Here is a 24,664-nt window from a genome sequence, read left to right on the forward strand (position 1 = left end):
GATCAAATAGCTAACTGTGGGGGCGGGCTATAACCTCTCCTCTATCAGCTTACTTCTAGGCCCACCTCTGACAGTTCCTCAGCTTTCTGAAACAGCACCAAGGCTGGAGAACACATGTCTGTCTAAACACATGACCCTGTGGGAGATATTTCACACTGAAGCCTCCACACCGTTTATATTACCCACTGTGAGGCCGGATGTACGATCTGAGCCACCTGACCTGAGTGTTTCCTTCCTGTTTAACAAAAATGTCAGATGCAAAGTTGCTGCAGTGACAGAATGCCATGAGCATGCTCCTTTCTGCTCCTGGTGCTCACGTGTAAGGCTGGCCACCGCATGCCTCATGTGAGCTACTGAGTCCCCTGCCTCAGTTTCTTTGTGTGTAAAATGAAAATGATTCTGAACTTGGTGCTGGTAGGATGGTTAAAGCAAAGGCCTTGAGTATTATGTGTAATCTTAGTAACTAAAGTCCTGCTTTCCTTCAGTGTGTAGCTGTGTCTGGGAAAGACTCTGGCTCTGTGAATGTCTCTGCCCACATGTATGTGAACATTTGTATGTGCTTATATGGCTAGGCAGGCCCCCTTCTCTTAGGGCGGAGTCTGTTGTTGGCTCATGCCTGGGATCCCCAAGCCAGCGAAAGCCTGCAAAGGGATGGAATTTCCATTAAGAATTAAGCAGGGCAGTGCTTGGGGAGCCAAGCAGACAGAGGGCAGGGGAGGAGGTACAGGGAGGATACTTTAACTCTGAGCTCCTGGGGCAGCCTTAATCCTGAGCAGCCTCGGAAGTCTGCTCATCAGCCTTTGCTTTGAATCTCAGGCCTTCTCAGATCCATGGCCCAGAAGGATGGGTGGACAGAATGAAGCTGCTCACAGGGGCCTCTGTAAGAAAACCTGAATCACTACAGCTCAGACTGTAGCCATGAGGCGGCCCCCAGGGGATGGAGACTCCACCGGAGAAGGCCCAGGCAACTGGGGCTTATGGGGAGCCCAGGAGTCCAGGAGGCTGTGCTGTGTTGTAGGTATCTGGGAAGAGTGTGTGTGTGTGTGCATTTGTGTAATACACCTGTGAGTATGCATGTGTGCATGCATGTGTCTGTATGTAGACACATGTGTATATGTGTACTTATATGTATTCTTATGTACATGTGCATGTATGTATGTGTGTATGTTATGCATATGTATGTGTGCATGTATGTGTTTTGAGGTGTCTGTCTTTGTGTGTATGTATGTGTGTATTTATGGATGTACCTGTGTGTGTACATATGTGCATATGTGTCTGTGTATATATGTGTTTGTGTATGTGTGTGTTATGTGCATATGTATGTGTTTGTGTTTATGAATATGTGTGTATGTGTGGGGAGTGTGTGTGTGTGTGATGTGCATGTGTGTGTGTTGGGTTGAAGCTTTAACCACAAGTTCCTCAAGAGTACATGTAGCAAACCTTACTCCCAAATATAGGTACAAAATTAGACTCAGATTCAGAAATAAAAGCTCTCTGAGGCCTCTTGCTAACAGGGATACTGTTTAAGACTCAAGCTTCCCTTCTAATATGCTACAAACCATCTTAACCTTCCTGGTTATTTCCTGAGCTTTCACATGCCTTTGTGAACAGGCAGACATGGCTATTATCCCATTATATGTATGGAAAAATAAAGCTCAGAGTAGTTGGGTGACATGACTCAGATACAACTGCAAAGTAGGTAGTGGATGAAGAACAGAGTCTAGGTTATTTGCGAACCCCTTCACTCTCCAGTAGCACGTGGAGAGATACTTCTGCAACCTGCCAACTTGAGGAAGGTGTGATGTAATATCAGCACCCAGCCAATGTTGCCTAGAGGCCCCAGCCTTGTTCCAGGGAGGGAGACAGACTGAAGTCTTCTCACACAACTAGAGGCCCGAGTCATGCTGTCTGGATGGAAGCAGGCTGGAATTCAAACTGGCTTCCCCCCCACCCCCCCACCCCCTCCTACCCTCCAGAATGACTGGGCCACCTGCAGTCCCAAGCCCCTAGAGAACCAAAATGGCTGATTTGCTGTCAAAGCCGTGGTATGGCCAAGGCCAGGCAGCAGCAGTGCCAGCCAGAGCCTGAGGCAAGGAATAGGGAGGTTTATCAAGAGCTCAGGACATTGTACCATGGAGGTGGTACTGTGCCTGCTTTCCCTGAACATTTAATGTAAGTAAACCTAGGTGGTGGAGAACTGTCTTTTCTTGGCAAGCTACCAAGCTAGAGACTTTTTAGGCCCTGGGGATTCATGGCAGAGTAGAAAGCACTGGATGGAATGAACTAGAAGCTTCCTTTTGGTCTAAAAATGTAGCATTCCAGAGCTTTTGGGCCTGGACCAGACTTCTGTGGACTTAGCCATCTGACACGGAGCCCAGGGGTGAGGGTGAAGTGGTGGGGTTTCTCATCAATACCCCCTGTCATTTTTTTGGCAAATCTGTGATTTGGAGGGTGACTTAAGTAGGTAACTGAGTTTCCAAAGGGAAGCACCTGCAGTGGACAAACCCAGTCTCATTCCTGGGGCTGTTCAGCGAAGCCGCTCCCTCCTCAGGGATGTAAATTGGGCCCAAATCTCTCCTTGTTTTCTTTCAGCTCCAGAAAACCTATCGTGGCAGCATAGTCCCTTTCCCACTCCAGATGTTGGCATGCAGGACACATGTGGGCGCCCTCGCCTGGCCGGCTTTGGAGCCTCCGGGTGATGGCCCAGCCCAGGGGTGAGCCGGGTCTCTAATTAGACCCGACCACGTTCTCATTCCAGAGCTCCCACAGATGACAGCGCGCGGTCTCCACCGTGGCCAGGGGCTCCGAAATAGCCCTCGCGCCCCGGCGGAGCCTTGCAGGCCACGGTGGTGCTTGGCGCGGGACAAACGTTTGGCTGGGTGTGTGCCGCCAGGGACAAGGCTGGGATTGGGGGTGGGGGAAGCGGCGGGGGCCGTCGGCAGCGCAGTCCCCAGCGCCCCCGCGGCCACTGTGAGCCTAGCCTCTGGAGTTCCAGTTGCTGTGAGCTGCCACCCATCGCTGGACTCTGCACACACTGCTTTTTGCCTTGTAAGATCAGAGTAAGTAAGCAGAGGGGATGGCTAGCTCCTTTGGCTGGATCCAGGGGCTGGGGCTGGGGCTGGAGCTGCTAGCATGGTTGTGACTTCTAGGATAGCAGGTGTGATTGTGTAAGTGTAAGAGTTTGTTTCTACCATGTGCTTGTGTGTGTGTGTCCCGAAGCATGCCCACAGGTGTGGCACACAGGTGGGTCTAGCTATGTCAGTTGGAAGCCTCTGTGTAGGGGACAGGAAGGTGTCTAAAGGGATAGAACCTGCAGGAACCCTGCAGGATGAAGGTTGAAGTCGAGAGACAGGTAACAGGTAGAGGGTGGGGATAAAGAGCAATAGATATCTGAACTCACACTTTCTGGGGTAACCTGACTTGTCCCCAGCTGTTGTCCTCAACTGGGGTGTCTTGCTTGTAGGCCATGCAGCTCTGGTTTCTCAGGGCTTTGGGCCACACTGAAGCTCAAAGCTCTAATCCAGTATCAGAGTGAATGGGATTCTGACTGATATTACTCCATGGGGCTGGAACTCCACTTTCATAAGCACAGAGACAGGAGGATAGGGCACACTCATTCATATACACACACAGTGCAGCCACACTCCACACAGAGTGTACACCCATGACAAATGGCATGGATACTGAATGCACTCATGTGGTAAACGCATATGCAAACCCACACAGCCTGGAATTGACCCTGACATGGCCTCTAAGCTCACTCCTTTTTGCTTCTTGTACCCTTCATTGGTCATCTCTGAAAAAATGGTTTCAGGAACCTAGTCTCAGTAGGAGAATACTTCCCACTGAGGGTTTTGGCTGGGGATTAAGATGGGAGGTGATACCTTTGGTTATCTCATCTTATCTACACAAGGGCTGTCCATGGAGCCCAGCCACAGAGCACCCTTTGGCCTTAAGGTCTGGGTCTGAAATAGCAGTTGCTCTTTTAGAGGTGAGAAGGCCAATCTCAGCAGGAGACGGGCTGAGGGAGGATGTGAGTAAGCCTCAGCTCCAGAGGAGCTTCCTCCAGACTCAGTTCATGACTTTAGTTCATCCTGCTGCGGCCAGCAGTGAGACCATAGGGCTGGGCTGGTACACTGAGTGAGACTGGACCCACTCCTGGTCTTTGGCTTCAGTCACTCTGCCTCAGACACTGAGGGACAGATGTTTCAGAACCCCTCTCTCTCCTTCAGCAGTTGTGAGGAGACCACTGGGGGCACTAATAACACTGAGTGCCCCCAAATGCCAGGGACTAGTACTTACATTTATGGTTATTATCTCATTATGACTTCTAGACCTCCTCTGCCCTGGGCATCCTCTTCTTCATGGGTTTCTGTGATGTGTCCATGTTCATTGTGCTTCTTTGGTTGGGAAGTTTAGGGACGTCGTTGTTTACGAGGTGGCCTAAAGGTTGCCCTCCTAGTCTGTTAAAATGGGAAAAGATCCAGGTTCAACTGGGCCACTAGGGTGTCTTTCTTTTGGTCCAGCCCTAGACCCAACCCTTAGAAATGTTTAAATAGGGTTGGCAGTGGCGAGCTTAGGAGGCTTGCTGCAGAGAGAAGGAAGGATTTTTCCCTTCATACTTCATGCTGCTCCACTCCACTAAGTTAAGAAGTCTTCCCTCGATTTTGAGTTTAATACCTTTACTGACTACATTTCTTTTATTGTAAACTCCCTTATCTTTTATAGAAGAAATGAGAATAAACAAAAAACAAAAACAAACAAACAACAACAAAAAAAGAAGACTCAGCAATCAAGCACTCTGTTAGTCTCTGAAGAGTGAAGCCATATTGGCCATATTGTTTGGACTGTTTTCTTTCTTTCTTTCTTTCTTTCTTTCTTTCTTTCTTTCTTTCTTTCTTTCTTTTTTTGAGACATCCCAAGTTGGAAACATTTCATCTAATTTTTAATTCACATGTCTCAATTGTGACTTCTGTCCCTCAGCTCTGATTGGTAACCATGTCTTAGGCTTTTCTCCTTAGTGGCTGCTGGAGATAATGGCAATCTCTGTGCTGGCTCAGACAATGGGGATTGTCTAGAATGAATTGGGGCATTGATCAGCTCCCCTGCTCTGAGGGCTTCAGCTGTCAGCCCCTCCATCTCTCAAAAGCCCTAGTGTGTGGGTGCCCTAAGGGATTTGATCCTTGCCCTGAACCTGGCCGTGGCCCCATGACTGCCCCTTCCTCAAGTGACCCTGCCTTGCCCAAGGCCTTGCTGGGAGGATTGTGTCTCTTGAGTCTCAGCCCTGCTTCCCTCTGTTTGATTGAGGCCTTGTGGAGGCTTGGAATGAAAAATGTGGGAGTTCAGGCTGTGCAGGGCCCATGAAGGGTTCTCTTGACTCCTTCCTTTGGTCTAGAGGCTACAGAATAGTGTTCAGTGCCATCTCTATCTACTGAAGGGCTCCCAAGTCTGTCAGCTGGAAAGCCATTTGTTCGCTCTTACTAGCAGAGACCAGGGCAGTGCTGAGGCTAACACAAAGCTGACTGAAAGCTCTAATTCCTGCTGAGAGATTTGTTTTACCTGTAGAGGCTGCTGTGTTGGGAAAGAGCCCATGGCAGGGCTGTGCTTGCACAAGGCAGTGGTTAGAGTGCCTGATAGTGGCCCTTCAAGCCCTGTGTGGGTGACTGCTTTTCCAGGCATGCTAAGCCAACCATGTTGGTGGCCATTGCTCATATTCAAGGCTAACTGTATGAGAATTTCACCACAGAAGGAGAAAGCGGAAATGCCCTGGGCCTGCTACTGGGTAAGGCTTAGTGGCTTTGGTCCTTTCTAGACAAATATAACCTCAAAAAGGAGACTGTACCTTTGCTGAGGATTTGTTCTGGTTATGATCTGTTGGCTTCCTGACACTGAAACGCCACCGGGAAAGCAGGCTTTAAAACAATAAGAGAGCATCGTATAGGATGCCAGAGTGTTCAAGTGAGAAGGCCACTTGCAATTTCCTAGCTCTCTGGCTTTGTTTCTTTGAATCTTTCCTTTTGTGAAACCTCTTTGCCACCTTTTGAAATGGGTACTTGCATTTTGAGTGCAAGGAGACAGAAGTATAGCAAAATCAAATAAGCCCAAGGGTAGAGCTAGCTATCCTGCCTTGCCAGGTCTGCCACTCTGGAGTCTGCAGTGGATGGCTACTGGCCACTGAGTGGGGCAGAGAAGTCCCCCCTTTTGGAAGCCTGAAAGTAGGAAAAACTACCTTTTCAGGTAATCTAGGGAACTTTTCAGGTAAACTGAGGGCTTGTTTCCATCTGGTACAAGGAAGTGACCATCACCAGCATTGTGGCTGAGCAGCTTCCCTGGCCTTCCCAGCTTCAGTTGGGGATAGTCACTCCCTGGGACACAGGGGTGCATGGTGAGGGAAGGCCTCGGAGGCCAGGTGAGGATCCCCTACCCTACATCATGGGGTGGGGAACATTGGGCTTCTGTGGTTTTATTCTTTCCTGGAATAATCTGTTCTTGGAATGTAGCCTCCACCAAAGCTCCATGATCCAGCCAGTCCAAGCTCCCCTCCTCCAGCTCTAGGTCCCCCCCTCCCCCTTCAGTGCCAAGCTCTAGGGTGTCCCAGATCCCCTGAGGTTGTCTTTGGGCAGATAGGACTCTGCCAGGCATGATGCAGTATCTGTAGGCGTCAGTGGTTTGGCTGAGTAATTGTGTATAGTGTTCAGTTTGCATTGGAAAAATGGAAGGCTAGTCTTACAAACCAAATATCTGGGTTTGGCAACCCTGTGAAGTGTGGCCTGTGGTCTGAGAGTGTGAGCTGCATTGTGGGCCTATATGCCTGGCCAGTTTAACAGATGTCATTGTAGGATAGAACATTTTATCCTGGCCATCTACCTTAATGGAGTCAGAGGTGGGTAGCATACACTGGAGATGTGAAAAGAAAAGCACATAAGCCTTGTAGGCTGAAAGATTTATTGTCCAGTCTCAGTTTGCTGACCTGTAAAATGGATGTGTCTTATTATAGCAGTGATGATGGAGACAGGAAAGCTATTAGAAATCCAGCATCTTTTTACTGTTAATATTTAATAAATGGGGCTGCGCAAGCTGACCATCTAAGCTGCGTTGGCTCTGCCTAGCTCAGGCTGCCATGCTCCGTGGCCTAAAGCCAAGTGCTTCACGGCTGGAAGAGGCCAGAGGCCGTGGGCACGCCACAGCTAGAAATGGCCAGCCAGAAACACTGGCCCTGGCATATAGTGTCACGAGATGCCAGCGTGGGAGTTGGCTTTGCCAGTCTTCCACACTATCTCCACAAGGTTGGGCTGAGCCTAGACCATCCCGCCATCCATGTGGTATCCAGTAGAAATGAGACTCTAATGTTTAAATATTATCCAATAGCTTTATATATTTGTAATGCTCAAATAACAAGATGCTCACACAATTAGAAGTGTTACCCAATACCTAACCAAGATATTACAACTACCTTAGACACTGGAGACATGCTACATCTGCCGCTATTTTCCCCTCTCTCTCCTCCTCCTTCCTCCTAGCTCCTCCTCTTCCTTCTCCTTACTCCTCCCATATCAGGTCCTCCCAAAATACCGAGTTTAATATAGCAGGAAATATACCACTACAGCATCCCTCACAGAATAAACAAACCCTGAAAGATAATCTCCCTGCTTCCTGTCCCATCCAGTTTCATGAAAGAATGCTGGACTGGCAAGAGAGATGGATGCCAGTTCTCCTCAGCCTCTGAGTTAGCTGTGTTCTTACCTTCCCTGTACTTCCCTTTCCTTCTAAGTAAAACAAAAGACAAGCTCCTTTTCTCTCGCCCCTCTGTATGTTTTGAGGATAATGAAGAACTCAGGGGAAAATCTAGAAGTTCAGTTAATACTGAGTCACTACTTCATGTCTGACATATTGAGACCCTTGTTATGCTAGGGTCCAGGTAAAACATGAGATATAGGGACAAAGGAGCATCCCAGTCACCAAGTCACCATATGACCATGTGACAAGACAGACCCACACACCGAGACCCATTTGTAGGTATGGTCCATACAGGCTGAATCTTTTGCAACTGTGCACATTAGAGAGGCCTTTCCAGAGAAGACACCTGTGATGTGCACCCTGAAACATAGTAAGTTTTAGTAACTGAAGAGGAGGACATTGTAGCAGAGAGTCCAACATGTGCTAAGGTGCTAGGCTGTGTGTGTGTGTGTGTGTGTGTATGTGTGTATGTGTGTTTATGTATGTGCATGGACACATATGTGCAGGTATTGTACACATGTCTGTTTATGGGATGTCTTCCTCAAACTGTGGAAACATTCTTTGCTGAGTTGCTGAACCCAGAGCTTACCCATTTGACTAGTCTAGCCAGTAATCTTGCCCAGGGATCCTGTCTCTGCCTCTTGAGCACTGATTACTACTGGGCTGCTGTTCTCATCTGACTTTCATGTGCTGGAGACTCAACCCCAGACTTCATGCCTGTATGGCAAGTGGTTATCTTCTGAGCTGCCGCCCCAGACTCCAATGAGCGTTTTTTAGTGGTAAACTTGGGAGATTTTAGTGACTGTGATTGGGGGTGCTCACTAATGATGGAAATGAGACAGGAGGCATTGTAGGGCGCTTGGAAAGGGTATTGGGCCTTGATGCTAAGCTCAGTTATCCAGACAGTATTTATAGGCAAGACACAGAATATTTTCAATGGTTGTATATAGAAAGGTTGAAATTCTAGTTAAGAAATCCCTCTTTATCCATGGTTTGCAGTTGATCATGATACACCTTTTTTTTTTTTTCTTTACACCATTCTGCTTTCTTCCTTTCCAATAACATGAAAATAAATCCCTCTCACTTATACACCCACTTTTATTGCTTGCATAATTTACATCTCATGGTTATAAATGTTACCATAATATATCTTTTATTAAATGTGTGAACACATTTAAAATTTTTTATACATCTTATTTAACCTCAGAATGAATTAGAGACACAATCTCTCTTTATCCCTAAATCCCTCAGGGTATTTAGAGAAAGGCAGGTTCCTGTCTCAGTACAGTCTGTGTTGTGTTAGTCACCTTTCTCATCACTGACATTTGCCATCCTGACAAAAGCAACTTAGGGAACAAGAGGGATTTTTTTTTTGGCTTGTGATTGGAGGGGGCGTAGTTTATTGGTGAAGACATGAACATAGTGGCAGAGAAAGTGGAGTGCTTGTTATCATCTGGCTTCCTACTTCCCCCTTTGTCAGGCTGCTCTCCGTTCTTCACTTAAGTCTTTCTGGAAACATCTACAAAGACATGTCCAGAAGTGTGTCTTCCGGCTAATTCCAGTTTCAGTACACTTGACAATGAAGATCACAGCCTTGACATCATCTTTGTGGCTACACCATCTTCCTCCCAGGTCTAGTCTGTGGGTGCTGCTAGCTACCATGCCTCTTTGGTCTCTTCTGCTTTCCTTTTCTTGACCCTTTGGTTTTGAATAGTGTAGGTGGTCATTACATTGAGTATCTCTAATTTGGGTGTTTGGTGGTCTGCATGGCTGGAGTCTGGATGTATGTTTTGGGCAGGCAAATGGGTTCTCTAGAGTCTTCATTTCAGCAAGCCACAAAACGGGACTTCTCTGGCTCTTGGTGACCGAGGCTGTCATTGCTCACTTCAGGTGATGTCTATCATTCCCACAGTGAAATTGCTGTTTTCGTCAGTTAATGAGTGACTTGTGGAGAGATATTTTGAGAATAGAGTCATACCATATTTGCCATCAAACTTACAGTTATAAATCAGTCATAATTTTGAATTCATTATTTCTTTTATATCTATTGTTATTCTACTATCAATTACTCATTTTCTCCTTCTCTCCTTTCCTCCCTTCCTTCCATCGCTAGGTTCTCATACATTCTTAGTTCACTGGATGAGTCAAGTGTGGTATTTCTTTTACTTTGATGGTCACATGATCTCAGATTCAGTCAGTGGGGAGCTGTTATAAGCTGGCTTCTGTTTCTTTTTAATTTGTTTCCATGATTCTCTGAGTGCTTCCTTATTATCTGATGTAGCAAAAAGTTATGGTTCATTTTGAAGCTTCCTTATTCCAGCCTTGGAATTAGCCATTTGTTTGGAAGAGCCTAGGCTTCTCTTATCGGGGAATGACATTTAGAAACCCAATTGGAGGTGACCTGTGCCCTTTTATTTATGTGTATGCTCTCTTGGCAGAGCTAGGACATGCATGTCTATTTTCTTGCACAGTGAACCAACACAGCATGTTGCTAAGTGGTTTTTTTTTTTTTTTTTTTTTTTTTTTTTTTTTTTTTTTTTTTGAAGCAATAACCCTGTGAGCCTGATGTAGAGAGTAACAGGGAGAGGGTATGTTAGGGTGGGCGTAGTTCAGTGATGGCCTCTTTCAGGAAATTATATCTCAAAAGACTTACATGTGAAGAGAAATTGGAAGGGGAGAGAATCAGGGCATTGTTTTTAATTGCACAGGAAATAATTACAGGGGTCTGAGCTGAGCCATGATGGAGTCAAGGCAGAGTAAGTACTACACAGTAATTGATGAATGCGGAAAGTGGCACAGATGCAGACAAGGGGTCTCCCAGGTTGAAGTCTTCAAGGCCTGTCAAACGCAACATATTCAGAGTGGAATTCTTGTCATTTCCCCCTGCACCATCAGTCTTAGGCACACATGACACTCACCAGGTGTTTCAGATCTCACTGAATGACCTTTCAATTCTTATAGCTGCACAAGCCAGAGAGATGAAGCCACCATCCTCATCATCCCCATACCCGTTGTGTTAGTGTGTATTGCTTAAGTCCATCATCTCTCTCCATCTTCATCAGCATCCCCCTAGTTCAAGGTACCACTCTAGACACTCGAGTGACTCAATCATGTCTATACTGGCTGCCCTCCAGTTCATCTTCACAGAGTAACCAAAGGAGACTTCAGAACAATTCTGGTCTTGTCATTTCTCTACTTCCAACTGATCTTGAGACAAAGAACAAATTCCCCACATAAGCCCTACAGGTCTCAATTGTCTGGCCCTGCCCTCATCTGCAAGGGTTGCTCCTCTGCCTAGAATATTTTTTCTTTCATCACCTGATCAATTTCCACTTATCTCTTGGTTCAGTTCACTTTTCACATCCACAACTAGGTCAAATCCCATTTTGTAAAGTTTTAAGACACGTTATACCTCCTTCAAGGCTTCACCCAGTAGGGATTTCTGTTTTCCTGTAATAATGAATACTTAAAAAAAATTTATGGCACTCTGTGCTATCTGAGACATTCCACTTCTGTACATTGCTTTCTCCTGGTTGGTAGACATTACTGACACATGCCACAGGGACACACTGAGTGAACGGATAGATGGCTGAGTGAGTAGATGGATGAATGAAATGTCATGGAACAATCAGACAGACCATGATACTGTTTAACAGAAAGAAAAGTTGAGTGAAAATTTTATTTGAGGATGAAGCTAAAACATTCATCTTGGATGTGTACCATCTTTTGGGCCAGTAACTTGGATTATCACCCAGGAGATTTGTAGATATGGTGATCAAATTCTTGTATAATCCCAAAGAGGACTTTGGAGAAGGCAGCTCAGGGATCCAGTGGTATCCCTGAGCTCTGGATCTGTTTTCCCCACCTCTGATTTGTTGAGCACATACAACATAGGAGTGGTATGAAAGGTCGTTGCCATGGAAGGAAGGCTCCCTGGAGCAGCCTGGATGAGTCTCCTGAATGATTATGAGGATCAGCAGCTGCCAGCATGCAACTCTGCCGGGTGTAAACCCAAGGGGAATACAGAGAATGGAGCTTACAGACCCAGCCACCCCACCCCCTTGTAAAGAAGTCAAGCACTAGAATAGGCCATGTGGTCCCTCTGGCTCACTCATTTCTGCATTCCTCACTCTCCTGTCATTCATCAATCTGTTTCCTCTTCTTTTGGTCACTTCCCCACCCATCCATCTGCCACCTACCCAGCCATCCACAAACAAGAATGGATGTTGGTTTTATATGCAACACTCAAAGCTGAGGATCCCCTCCTCTCTCATATTATTTTAATCTATTGTCCTCTCAGCCCAGAGGTTCAGGTAAGGAGACATCAAGGGTGGGGGTACCATTCTGACTAGGTACTGTTGATTAATGTGGCAGCTTTGTCTCTGTCTCTGTCTCTTTTCCTGCTGACTGTCTCTCTTTCCTTGCTTCCCACTCCTGGGTCCCATCTTGCTCTCCACTTTCCTGACCTCTTTTCCTTGATAGCTTAGGGAACTGGCTCCTCAACCCAGCAACTAAGTAGGTAGTATTACAGGGCTCTGCAGAGGAGGTCAGGGCTCTGCAGCAGAGGTCAGGGCTCTGGCCCCAAAGAGTAAGTCAAACAGCCCCCTCTGGGGCACCCTATCTTTATTTTCATCTTTTTTTCATTGATTGCTCTTCAGTACTGTGGAATCTGTAGAGAGGCTAAAGGTGTGGGGAGAGCAAGCTTTAAAACGCAGCATTTAGAAGCCAGGCAGTGGTGACCTAGGCCCGGCCTCTATAGATGCTGTCATTTCAGTTTTCTGAGGACTGTCACTTACAAAGCTCTCCAAATGCATGCCGTCCATCTGGTGTCTCAGACAAGGTTGGAACTGAGCAGGAGAGGACAATAGCAGCCCCATCAGATAGCAGCATCTTGGAACAATGCCCAGGGTGCCAAGGGTCTAAGTTACAGACATCTTTACTCATTCTCACATCTATTCAAGCATCTACTTAGCATCTGCTATGGGCTGTGCATTGCTCTAGACACCCAAGAAGCAAGAGTGGACAAAAGCTAGCATTAAGTCCTTACAGTTTGGGAGGACAGCTAGCAGGTCATGTGCAGGATGCAAACACAGTTCTCAGTGCTATGTAGAAATGTAAGAGATGGTGAAGGAGCTTCAAGAGCAGGGAAGGTTTGGATAAGCAGACATTTAAACAGAGGCCAGCATTGTCTCAGCCTTCTGATTAAGATCAAGCAGAGGCCTGGAGGAGGGAAAGGTGCAGGCTGTGTGAGCATTTGGGAGAGGAAATGCAAGGGTGAAGGCTTGAGGCATTTGTGAGGAAGGTCAGTAGGGACAGAGTGAAGTGAGAAAAGAGTCCAAAGGAGGCAAGGTGTGGCAGCCAGATTCGGGAGTTTCCTGCATGTTATTCACACAGCAGTCTGAGTGATAGTGACACTGGAAGAGTGAAGCAGAGTACTGTCATGCGTTGGCTGCTGTGAACAGAGTAGACTGTGGAAGGGGAGCTAGAAAAGAGAGAGGACTTGGGAGGTTCTTTAGAAACTCCAGGGACAGAGGGTGGTCTTTCTCTGAGCATCCATTCTTTCCATCTCATAGGATCTCTCTCTCCACCAGGCTTCATGGGGCTTCTAATTTTAATTTAAATCTATTTTAATTATGTGCAAATATGTGTCTGCACGTGGATAGGAACACATGAGTATGGGTGGTGGAAGATGCCAGAGCTGTCAAATCCTTTGGAGGTGGAGTGACAGATCATTGTCAGCTGCCTGATGTATGTGCTGGGAACCAAACTGATGTCCTCTAGAGGTCCAACAAGTGTTCTCAATGATGGAGCCATCTCTCTAGCCCCAGGCCTGGTGGTTTCTAACACATGCAACACCATGCCAGATACTGGCTGTCATGGGCATATCTTTGTGGGACATTGGCCCTAACAGGAAAACAAAGTGTGATATAAAAGGTCACTGGACTGTTAGGAAGCCAAGCATTCTTAGCGAATCTAGCATAAATGGAGCTAACCCTGCAGTCTTGCAGTAGCCTTGTTGTGCAGGACAAAGTAAGCTTCAAGTCACGGCCATGTATTGGCCGATAAGGTGGGCAGTTCAGTCCTAAAGACAATAGGACAGTGTTCTTGAGTCTGGAACCTAAAGAAGTACATGATGGTGATACTAATAGATCTGGGGAGAGCTGGGACTCTGATGGCTGGGAGGAGGATGCAGAACTTAGATCTGCATGGAGACATGGGGCTGATGGAAGTATAGCAGCTTTCCAGAGTGTTACTGGGAAAATTGTGTTTGAAGAGCTTGAGACTGATGTTAGCTCAAGCAGGTTAGGCTGGGGCTGGAAGCCAGCAAGACTGTCCCCTTGGGAGAGGACCCTTGGGGTATAGGTAGCAGGAATGCTATTGGAATGATCCCTAGAGGTACAGTAGCTGGGAATGCAGTGATTCGGGTCTCCGGTGGCTAACAAGGTCAGTAGGAGAAATGAACATCCATCATTGGCTTAAACCCCCAATGTTTCTTGTCATTTGAAGCTACCTTTGAACAAAGAACATAAAGTGGCCTGGATTCTGGGTGGAGTCGGACTGGGGTCTAGTCTCTGGTTGTGATTTTTCACAAGCTTCCGGTGTGAGGGGACATTAGATTGCCGAGATATTAGGTCTGCAGTGGGCCCTCATCAGTCCCAGCCCCTCCTCTGACATATAGGATATTGGAGGTCTGGAGAAGATGCACACATGACCCTAAGCCATTATATCTTATGGAAGTTGCTAAGACTAGAGTCTGGGCACTGGCAGCACTAACAATATACACTACCTTCTATCCTCAACAGCCTTCAGTTAAAATAACAAATAGCACTGCAAAGCAGAGAAAGATAGACCAGTGTGGTCACACTGGGAAGAGGAACAAGGCGAGCCAGTGACCTCCCAAAGCCCATCTTCAGGGCCCTGAGCAAAGGTTTACATTTAAATAGAAGGAAATTGGTAGCATAACTAACTAGTCCTGGTCAAAGTGTGGTCCTGCCCATCTTCTTTGTCTCAGCTCCAATCTCTCCTGCAAAGTTGAATGACAAGTTGTCAGAATTGTATACGTTCTTTCTGGGGACAACCTCTCCTGGCCAGCACCAGGCTTCAGCTCTTCCTTCTCAGCTCTTGGGTGAACTTCCACTTCTTGGAGACAGTTGTTCAATAGTCCAATAGCCATAGGGAGGAGCATACGAGTTTCTTTAGAGTGTGTACATTCCTGCCAGGATGTCTACATACAGAGTGCCCACACCCATGGCAAGAAAAAGCTACACATCTCGTTGAACTCATGCTACCAAAATTACTGTGCTTTACTTAATTATGCATTTGCATATCCCTGCCAACAAAAGAGGAAATCCTATTTTCCTAGATGGAAAAAGGCAATTCATCCATCTTCATCTTTAGCATAAAACTGGGGCTTGAAGCAGAGAGGATGCTGTACTGTGTCTTTCTTGACCTTGATTAAAATGGGCATGAGACTGCTCTCAGAGATGGTTGACTAGAAAGTCCTGATGTGGGTGGGGCCAAGTGCATTCATGGGGCTTTCTTTAAGAACAGTTTCTGACAGTTTTCATTCACAGCCAGTTGCAAAATCTTGCTAGCTTTTGCTGTGAAATTGCCTGGTACCATGACAAGAAAAACCTTCCCTTTCAGAGAGAGGGAACAGCACAGGAAAACCCAACGCCTCCAGCAGGCACTTGAAAGTGGTGTGTGTGTGTGTGTGTGTGTGTGTGTGTGTGCAGGGGTGGGGCTTAGGTCCATTGCTTAGCCTAGCCTAAGGCTTGGTCTCTGGGGACTGTACCGACCTGATTATTTGTTTCCCTGGCTACTTCTTTAAGAAAGTCTATAAGACTTGTGACAGTCTTGATGCTGGAGCTGGGGCTCATTCCTTATCACTGTAGAAGAGGCTCCAAGAGAGTACTCTTGACTGTTTCTCTGATGCACCAGGTGCACCACTGCAAAGGTGGGTTCAGGAGCAGCAGTATGAGGGCAGGCAGGAGCAACACTGCTGCCATCTGCCTCTCCAGTTCCATTCACTTTCTGCCTGTGGTTGGGAGATGTGTGAGTTCTGAATCCATCACCTTCTGGTATTAATCTATCACTGGTATTAATCCAGCTTTAATATTCCTTGGGCAAATCCTCAGACTATTTTTCAACTTCCTAAATTCATTCTAGGATCAAAACGCCTTTGTATTTACTAGTTTAAAAAAATCTTACCAAAAGAAAAAGTCCCCTTTTTTCAATATATCTTGGCTATGCATTTCAGATTCATATTGTCAGATTCTAAGGAAGAATCCTGTTGGGGCTTATCTGGAATTCCTCTGAATCTATACAATAGATCTTTTAATGGTGGATTGGCACTTCTCAGCATTTGCACACTATCTGAATCATCTCTTGATTTACTTTGGCCTTTCTTAATATCTTTTAGCAGTGTTTTATAATTTTCCCAATTAAGGGCTTGTACAGAAGAGTCATTTTAATTTCCCTTATGTATTTTATTGCTCTTGTTGAAGGTCTTTTTATCGCTACCCCCACCCCTCTCTCTGTGTCTGTCTTCCTCCCCCTCCATATGCTGTTGATTGGAACTACATCTGAATTTTGTATATTTGCTGGCAACTTTCTAAGTTCCTTTATAATTTAGGGACAATTTATTTGTAGATACTGTTGGGTTTTATACATGAACAATGAGTAGCAAACTCATCCCGTATTCTTAGAAGAACTAGAAAGAGTTATTGGCACATTGTCTGGGTGGACACAGATACATGGATTCTTGGTTTGACCAGGGAATCAGGTTTACATATGTGTGGTTGTGTGAGTTGACAAACAAAGCAGAGGTGAGTTTTAACCTCCAATTTCTCTGTGGCCATGTGCTATATATCGACAGTCTTGATTCTGACATTTCTCACATACAGCTTTCTTTCTATCTCAGATTATATTTCTTTTGTAATAATGAATCCAAGTGGTGAAATAGAGCATCTGCTCTCATGGGACCTGCTTTCAATGGGTTAAGCATAGTACTCATGATACTGTTTCCCTATAAAGGCACACTGATAGATCAGCCAGTCTATGGGAATCCCCTTTTATTCTCAGTTTGATCAAAGTTTTCTTTTTCTAAGTTACTATCAAATTCTATCAGTTTATCTCTGTCTCTTGGTAATAGTCATGATTTTTCTGTTTTGTTAATGTGGTGAGTGTCATTGTAATGGCCAGGCTGTATTACTCTTCCCATCGATATTGGATTTTGTTGTCTAATTTAATATATTTTATTATTTTATTTTCTGTTTTATATATAGGATTTGTTTATATATCTTCATTCTTGTGTTATATATATATATGTATATATATACATATACATATATATATATATATACATATATATATATATATAGTGTGGTGTGTGGGGGTATTTGGTGTGTGTGTGTGATGTGTATGTGGTATGTGTGTGTGGTGTATATGTGAGTGTGTGGGTGGTATGTATGTGTAGTATATGTGGTATGTGTATGCTACATGTGTATGGTTTGTGTGTGGTATGTGTGTGTAGTATGTATGTGTGTGGTATGTGTGTGTGTGCAGGTACACATGTTTCTGTACACACTCATGGATGCTTGACAATTCTGTTCACTTAATACCTGTTTTTCTCTGGATGAGTCTAGTCTGCTAACCATTGTGCAGTGGCATTTGCTTACCTTTGGGTATTTCCAAAAATCTTCTTTGGATTTAATGTTCTTTAGTCTTTTTTTTTTTTTTTTTATTTTCTAAGATGCATGAGCCTTTTGTATTTATTTTCTTTGATACTCATTGTTGTTTCTGGATTTGGAAGCTACTCTCTTTGAATGCTGCTTCAGGCATGCGCTCTCTTACCTTCTTTGGAACAGTGGTAAGATGCTCACTAGACTATGACATTTTTTGCCCTTAGTCTTAGTTTTCTTATTTTTAAAATTATGTCTTCTGAGCTGCATTTTGGATAACTCCTTTGTTCTATCATTTGACACGCCATTACATCTTTTAATTCTATTTGGTTCTTTCATGGAGCTGCATGACTATAATTTGTAGCCTTTGTTTTTTGAATCTGTTTCCAAGAACTCTACTTTGTTTCTTGGAATGAAATTTTCTAATTGAGCTCTGTCATCAGTTCCCTAACAGGCGATGCAAAGCCAACCCGCAGCTTCTATGGGGTTCATGCCACGGTGATTAATTCTTGGCTTTTACGGCTGACATTTTGCAGAGAAGATTCATTTCTCATTTTTCTATGCGTTTCTAGTCTTCTGACTTGTATTTGATTCTTCCTCTTGGTGAATCCCTAGGCTTTAGTATCTGCTCCCCCCCACACACACACACACAAAAGAAACACATGCTTGATAACTGTGACATCTCACGGATGCCATCAATGGAAAACTCTCCTTGATAGCTCATCCTATTTTGGCCTCTCCAGAATTATCTTTATTTTTATTTTTGTCAGATCAGTGATATATTTTTAAGGCTCTAAAGTGGTTCATCTTTATTGTCAGCTTCGTTGGATTCAGAAGATTCTGGGCGATAGTTGTCTATGATGTATTTCCAAAGTGGTTTATTTGAGGAGCCAAGACTCATCCTGAATGGTGGTAGCAGCATCTTTGGTCTAGGCTCTGGACTTGAATAAAAAGGGAAAGAAGGAGAAAGCCAGCTGAGTCCATCACTCTGCTTCCTGATTGTGGACATATGAGCCTTGTCCTCCTGCAACTGTGACCTCCTACCATGATGGCTGCACAGCCATACATGAGCCAAGATCAACATTTTAATTCTTTAAGTTGCTTTGTCGGCATTTTGTCACAGAAACAAGAGTAGTAACTGCTGCCTATAAATATATCAATACTTAAATCAGTTTTCATGGAGAACTATTTCGACTATCTGATCTGTCATTTTACTAGAGTTAAAAACAATGCTAGTTTTCTGTGTAAGAAGGGGGTTCTAAAATAAACAAATAGAAAGTAAGAAAAAGAGAAAAAGAATGATAGGTAAATGGGCTCTGTTGCTAACTAAAAATTAGCTGCTGAAAAATGGTGACATACTGTGGAGGACTGGCAGAGAAGGTGATGTTTTTATCCCCACTCAGCTTTTTAAACACGTAAGCTACCAAATTAAGGGAGTTCTTTTTTCCTTTCTACCTCTCAGAAGTAGGGATAGCAGTGGCACTGACTGTTTAAGATGTTTGGGGTATAAATGTGTTTATTTATTCAAAACACTTAGAAACCTTCTTGGCAGATAGTTATGTGCCAGATATAACAATTCATTGCATTTGATATAATAAAGTGAAAGACACCCCACTGCTTCATAAAAAGTAAAGATGGCTCCAGTTGAACTACGACAAGCTACCATTGGTTAGAGTATGACAAAATTCATCCTAGAATTGCATGGCTGGAGCAATATTCGCTGTTGTTATGCATAGATGTGTGAGAGCAGAGATGGACTTCTTGGGGACAGATCCAGAGTCTCAGAATGGATCGGGTTGTTCAAGGCCACCCTCATGCTGATTGAGCTCTTACTCCACTGTAGGCACTGCACAAGTGTTGCTGTGATATGTGGTGTGCTAGAAATAGTGATATATCTTGTTAATGCAGCATTCTACAGAGCTCTGGCCTTCGTGTCTGAGGTTTATATAGTTAACTTGAGTAGGCAGATGCAGACAGTGTATCTGACATTCCCTTAAAAGGGGATTCTTTTTTAAGGGTCCCTTTAAAGAACTCTTTAGTTATACACATTAAAGCAATGTCAATAGCATGTTGCGAATGATTGTGCTTGCCCATACTCTGGCTTATTCTGTTTATAAACTCAGAATGAGTCAAGCCTCAGAGTTGGTTACGTCTTGTCTATGATTTCTTTTTACTAATAAGCTGGTGAGAACACATTACCATTGTGACTGAGCCAAGGTTCTGATTCAGATTTAGTTCTCTGTTGAATGTCCCATCATCCCTTTTTTCACACAGGGTGTGAGCTAGGGTGGTAGTTGTTTCTTTAGGGCTAATGATGTTAATCACAGAAATATCTTAGTGTTTGTGCTCATTCAAAGCATGCTTTCTGTCCTATGCTACTATCTCCAAATGACAAGACTGAAATTATAATATGCAGAAATGTATTGTCTCACAGTGTAAGGTTAGACAATCCAGTATCAAGAACTCCTTTTGTATCTGGAGAGGCTTCTAAGATGATCTCTGAATGTTGCGTCTTCCAGAGGGGAGAAAAAACTGGTCCCCATGTACCAGAAGATGGAATGATCAGGATAGCAAACCCTTTTTTGTGAGCCTTTTATATAAGAGTATTCATCCATTTTCAGAGATTTCACTCTCATGATTATTTAGCTCCCTAGACTCTACCTCCCAGTGCTAACACATTGGCTATTAGATTTTTATGTATCCTGATGGGAACTTGAATTTTCAAACAGTAGCCAACTTCCATGTACTAATTTTTCTTTATATTCAATTTTCCTTTGATTCTTTCCAATACATTTAATAGTGTCTACCTTTTAGCCTTTTGGGGGGAGAAAGCAGATCTTTGACATCTTGGTAAGAAATCAGGCACATGGAGGGATGCCATGAAACTTCTCTTGTAGTATCTCTTGGCTTCTGGAGTCAGGATAGATTCTAAGATTGTTTTTAGCTTCTGAAGTGTCATACAGGCACTATGCTCTTGTGTAATCTAGCAACACAGAAAGGGTTCCAGTCTGATTTTACAGATGGAAAAAAAATCCAAAGATCAGAGGGGCTGAAGTGGATGCAGTCATGAATTTTTGTGGCTTCTGTGTTCTGTGCTATCAAGGCCACATAGTAAAACTCCAGTGCAGAGGGTTGGGGGAGGGCGGGGAGTAAGAAATTAGAGGAGCCTGGCTCATCCTGGTTGTTGGTGTTGTGCTATCATCCTTTCATGGACTAAGAAGAAAGAAAAGAATGCATCCATGAAGATATAAGATGTTGTAAATTCTCCTTCCTATGTCTTCCCTCTCAAGAGTATGTAGACCCCTTCAACTTGGGTCTTCAGCATGACTCAGTAAGGGAAATAGCTTGCCCAGTGTGACCTCTGAATGTGATTTATGAAATAAGATTTATCCAAATTTTCACCACATTGGAGCTATTCAATTTTCTCTAATGGCCTTTATCTGAGAATTATGTCTATTCATGACAGTTACAACCAGTAAGTCATTAGCTTAGAACATGGTGATGGTTAATTTTAGCACCCTGGGATCTGGGCCCAGCAGGGAAGGTCTCTCTCCTTTGCAAATCAAAGATAAGCAGCATTTGAGATGTTGGATAATATTTATATCAGGGAAAGTTAGAAAGTAAGAAGTAATTATTCAAAGTTTGAAGATATAAAGGCCTTTGAATACTTAGAGTTGAGTTGTCAGAATGGCCTCTGGCTTCTTTCTGTATTTATGTGCTTTCACCAAAAGATATCTCTATCTCTATCTCTATCTCTATCTCTATCTCTATCTCTATCTCTATCTCTATCTCTATCTCTATCTCTATCTCTATCTCTATCTATCTCCCTACCACCACTGGTATATACAGAATTCTCATTTTATTCTAATTATGTATTCTGTCTTATAGAAAAATATAACATGATGTCCAAAGTCACACACTAGTGAACTTGAAAGTCTAACCCCTGAATGTATATTCTTAATTCACAGAGCTCTGGTAGGTGAGGCTCAAAAACCCAGATAAGCCCCTTTGCAGGGATATATTCCACCTCAGATCTCAGTGCTCAGGCTGTCAGTCCTCAGTTATAACCTTTGGCAAGAATCTCCAGCTTAAATGCCAGGAACATTAGGCTCCTGTGCAGTTTCCAAAGCACAGGGAAGCTGGGTAATCAGTGCCCAGGAACCAGGGAAGCTGTATTTCAAGACACACCATAGAGGCAGCCATGGGTTTTCTGATTCTAAACAAGATGTTTTATGGAGGCCTCATGGTGGTTTTCTTGGATGGGTAACGCCATTTAAAGAATGGGTGGTGTATAAACCAGGCATTGGGAAACGTGTGTTCCAGTAGGACATCTTGATGTTAATTCTATGTGTCTTAGTTAGAATTACTCTTGCTGTGATGAAATACCATGACCAAAACCAACTTGGGAAGGAATTTATTTTACCCACAGTTCCATATAACAGTTCATTATCAAAAGCAGTGAGGGCAGGGATCTGGAGGCAGGACCATGGAGGGATGCTGCTCACTGTCTTGCTCCCCGTGGCTTGCTCAGCCTGATTTCTTTTATAGACCCTAGGACCACTATCCCAGGGATGATACCACCCACAACAGGCTGGGGCATCCCCTATTGATCACTAATTAAGAAACTGCATTATAGCTGGATCTTATGGAGCATTTTCTCAATTGGGGCTTCCTCTTCTTTGATGACTAGCTTGTGTCAAGGTAACATCAAATTAACAAGTACACAATGTTTTTTCTTTCTCTAGAGATACAAACACATCCCGAGCTAACTTATCTGATCTGTCTTACACCAAAGGACAGTATGCAATCGGGACCCTTGCATTTATTTTTCTCATTACTCTGCTTCCCTGTCCTTGATAACCATAGCAAATAATAATATAAAAATATAATATAAAAATATAATATAATATAAAAATATAATATAATATAAAAATATAAAAATATAATATAATATAAAAATAATAATAGCAGGCATGGATATATCGGATTTATAACTGGCCACCAAAGCTCCATTGATTTTTCTCCTGCAGACACTGAGGCCTCAGTTGGTCTTCCTACAGCTCTTTCCTAGGCAAAGGCTTATTGGGATTTTCTGGGGGATGACAAGCAGTTTAAGGGACATGGACATGTGTGCATATCTGAAGCATAGCTGTGATTTTTACCTATCTTGATCTTCCTCCCTGTGAACCTGTCTCTTCATATGCATATGAGAAAGGGCTGTGGAGGCCTACAGGGGATAAGACTTGTTTTGTGAGTCCTGAGGTCTGTTCTGCCTCTTCCCTGTTTCTGTCACCTGAAAAACAGGGATTACATAATGACTTAACTCAGGGAACTCTTATAAAGACTGAGAGTATACAGTGTTTAGAACCGTGTCTTGCAGCCATTAGTGTTTTTCCCGCTCCTCGCTTCATGGTTATTGCTGGTCCCCTGGATTCCCTTAAGTTCTAATATCCTCAGAGTGTAATTTAAGGTCCCCTAGGAAGACTGAATTGTTTGTTCCTGGTCACCACAGTCTCTGTCCTGACTAGTTTGAGATAGAGTTTCGTAGATAGAATTTTTGTGGCCTCTTAGGCAAAGTCTTGAAGGTAGACAGATTCAGTTCATCAAGCAGAGGGTTGGGATTCTGTGTGTGCTTTGCTGAAGCTGTTCTGTGTCACACAGGGCTGCGGAGGGTTAGAGGGAGTAAGACTTCTGTGAGTCCTGAGGTCTATCCTGCTTGCTTCTTGGCCCCTGTGGCCTGACAGCTGTGAGGAGCCACCACGGCTTTCTCCAGGGAGCTAGAGCTTTCTATATTTCATGAGACTCAGTCTGTTAGGCAGGGCCAGGTGGCAGCTTGCTTGGTTTCTTGCACCTCCCCTGGGAATGAGAGTCCTTGAAGTATCTGATTGCAGCAGGATGCCTGGCATCCCAGCTAGTGACTCAGGGATAGCTCCAATGACTACCCCAGATCTGAGGCCCCAAGTTGAAGGACAGTCATTGTTACCTGGAAAGCTTTTCTCTATTCTTTCTTTTTCTCCCATGTTTCCAGGATTCTAGTGCTCTCTCTCTGGAAACTTCCATCGTCTTCTGGTGCTGCTCTCCTTTGCTGGAGTCCATCCACAGCTCTGAAGCTCCATTCTAATCATTCTACTTCCCTACCCAAACTTCTCCAGTGGCTGATTGGTATTTGTTACTGTTGTAAAAGCTTCGGGATACAAATGCCCAGTCTTTTGTTTATATATTGTCTCATGAAAATTCATAATGATAGGGTTATTTCTCAAATGTAGGAAGAAGGGGCATATGTTAAAGACCAAAGGAACAATGTTTGCCCTTGAGTTATCTTAATGCCTACAATATTACAAGGTTCCCATTCTGCAGGTAGCAAACAGATATGGAGGCACTAGAAAAGTCCTATTTGCTTCCTGAATGAAGCCATACTCTCTAAGAGATGCTTTAGCTCTAAAGATGGATTGACAGAAAGAGTGGGTTGTCAAGATGGTTCCATCCCTGTAGCCTGTACACTCTGAAGTCTTGTCAAGATAGTTCCATTACCTGCAGCCTGTGCACTCTCAAGTCTTTTCAAGATGGTTCCATCACATGCAGCCTGTGCACTCTGAAGTCTGGGAGAAAGAGGCACCAGAGCATATCTGGTAGTCCTCCCCCAAGCAGCCTCCTAGCACTACTTCCAGAACTGAGTGTTTTCCACAGTATTTACTGTCTCTTCCATGTGGTCAGTTGTACAGAACTTACTATATTAAACAATCCCAGCTGTGCTGTGAGCTCTCCCCAGATTGTCCCGTTAGACAAGAGCAGAAACGCTCTTTGCTGCTGGTTCTAGTGGAATACTTTACTGTAAATAGTCTCAACTTCCTGTAGGAGACCAGTCACCTTAGCCAAGTGGAGATGAGCAAAGGCTGCCTATAATGGGAACTTGGAACAGAACTAAGCCACCTAAATTGATCTATTGAGTTTAATTAAGTCAGAGATACTCAAGGCTTCAAGTCCTCATGAACAGGCACTCATGGTGTGGGAGACACAGTGCCCAGGAAAACACAGTGACTGGAAGGATAAAACAGAATCCATGCAACGATGGAGTGGGGGCAGAGGATTCCTGTTTCCTGTTTACATCTACATGTGTTCTTTCCACCTCATCTACATTTCTTAGCCCCATTTCCTAAGAAAAAGAATATACCCTCATTCACCTGCCCAAACACAAGCCCTTTGCTTGTATTTAATCCTCAAGGAGTTTCTGGAGTAGGTATAGC

General features: G+C 44.2%; 1 protein-coding gene across 3 annotated transcripts in view; it reads left to right on the top strand.

The window, feature by feature from the left end:
* Positions 1–713: 713 nt before the first annotated feature.
* Positions 714–24,664, top strand: part of Insc (INSC spindle orientation adaptor protein) — a 110,725-nt gene continuing 86,774 nt past the window's right edge. The window contains exon 1 of one of the 3 annotated variants that reach the window (XM_076941292.1): positions 714–1,014. In XM_076941292.1, coding sequence (XP_076797407.1) covers positions 919–1,014 — 96 coding nt within the window. In that variant the 5' untranslated portion in view covers positions 714–918. Of the gene's footprint in view, positions 1,015–2,703; positions 3,060–24,664 lie in introns of those variants that run through there. The other 2 variants (XM_034513373.2, XM_034514006.2) reach the window with 2 other exon arrangements.

This window comes from Arvicanthis niloticus, chromosome 1, assembly GCF_011762505.2.
Source record: "Arvicanthis niloticus isolate mArvNil1 chromosome 1, mArvNil1.pat.X, whole genome shotgun sequence".
In the NCBI taxonomy this organism is placed as follows: domain Eukaryota; kingdom Metazoa; phylum Chordata; class Mammalia; order Rodentia; family Muridae; genus Arvicanthis; species Arvicanthis niloticus.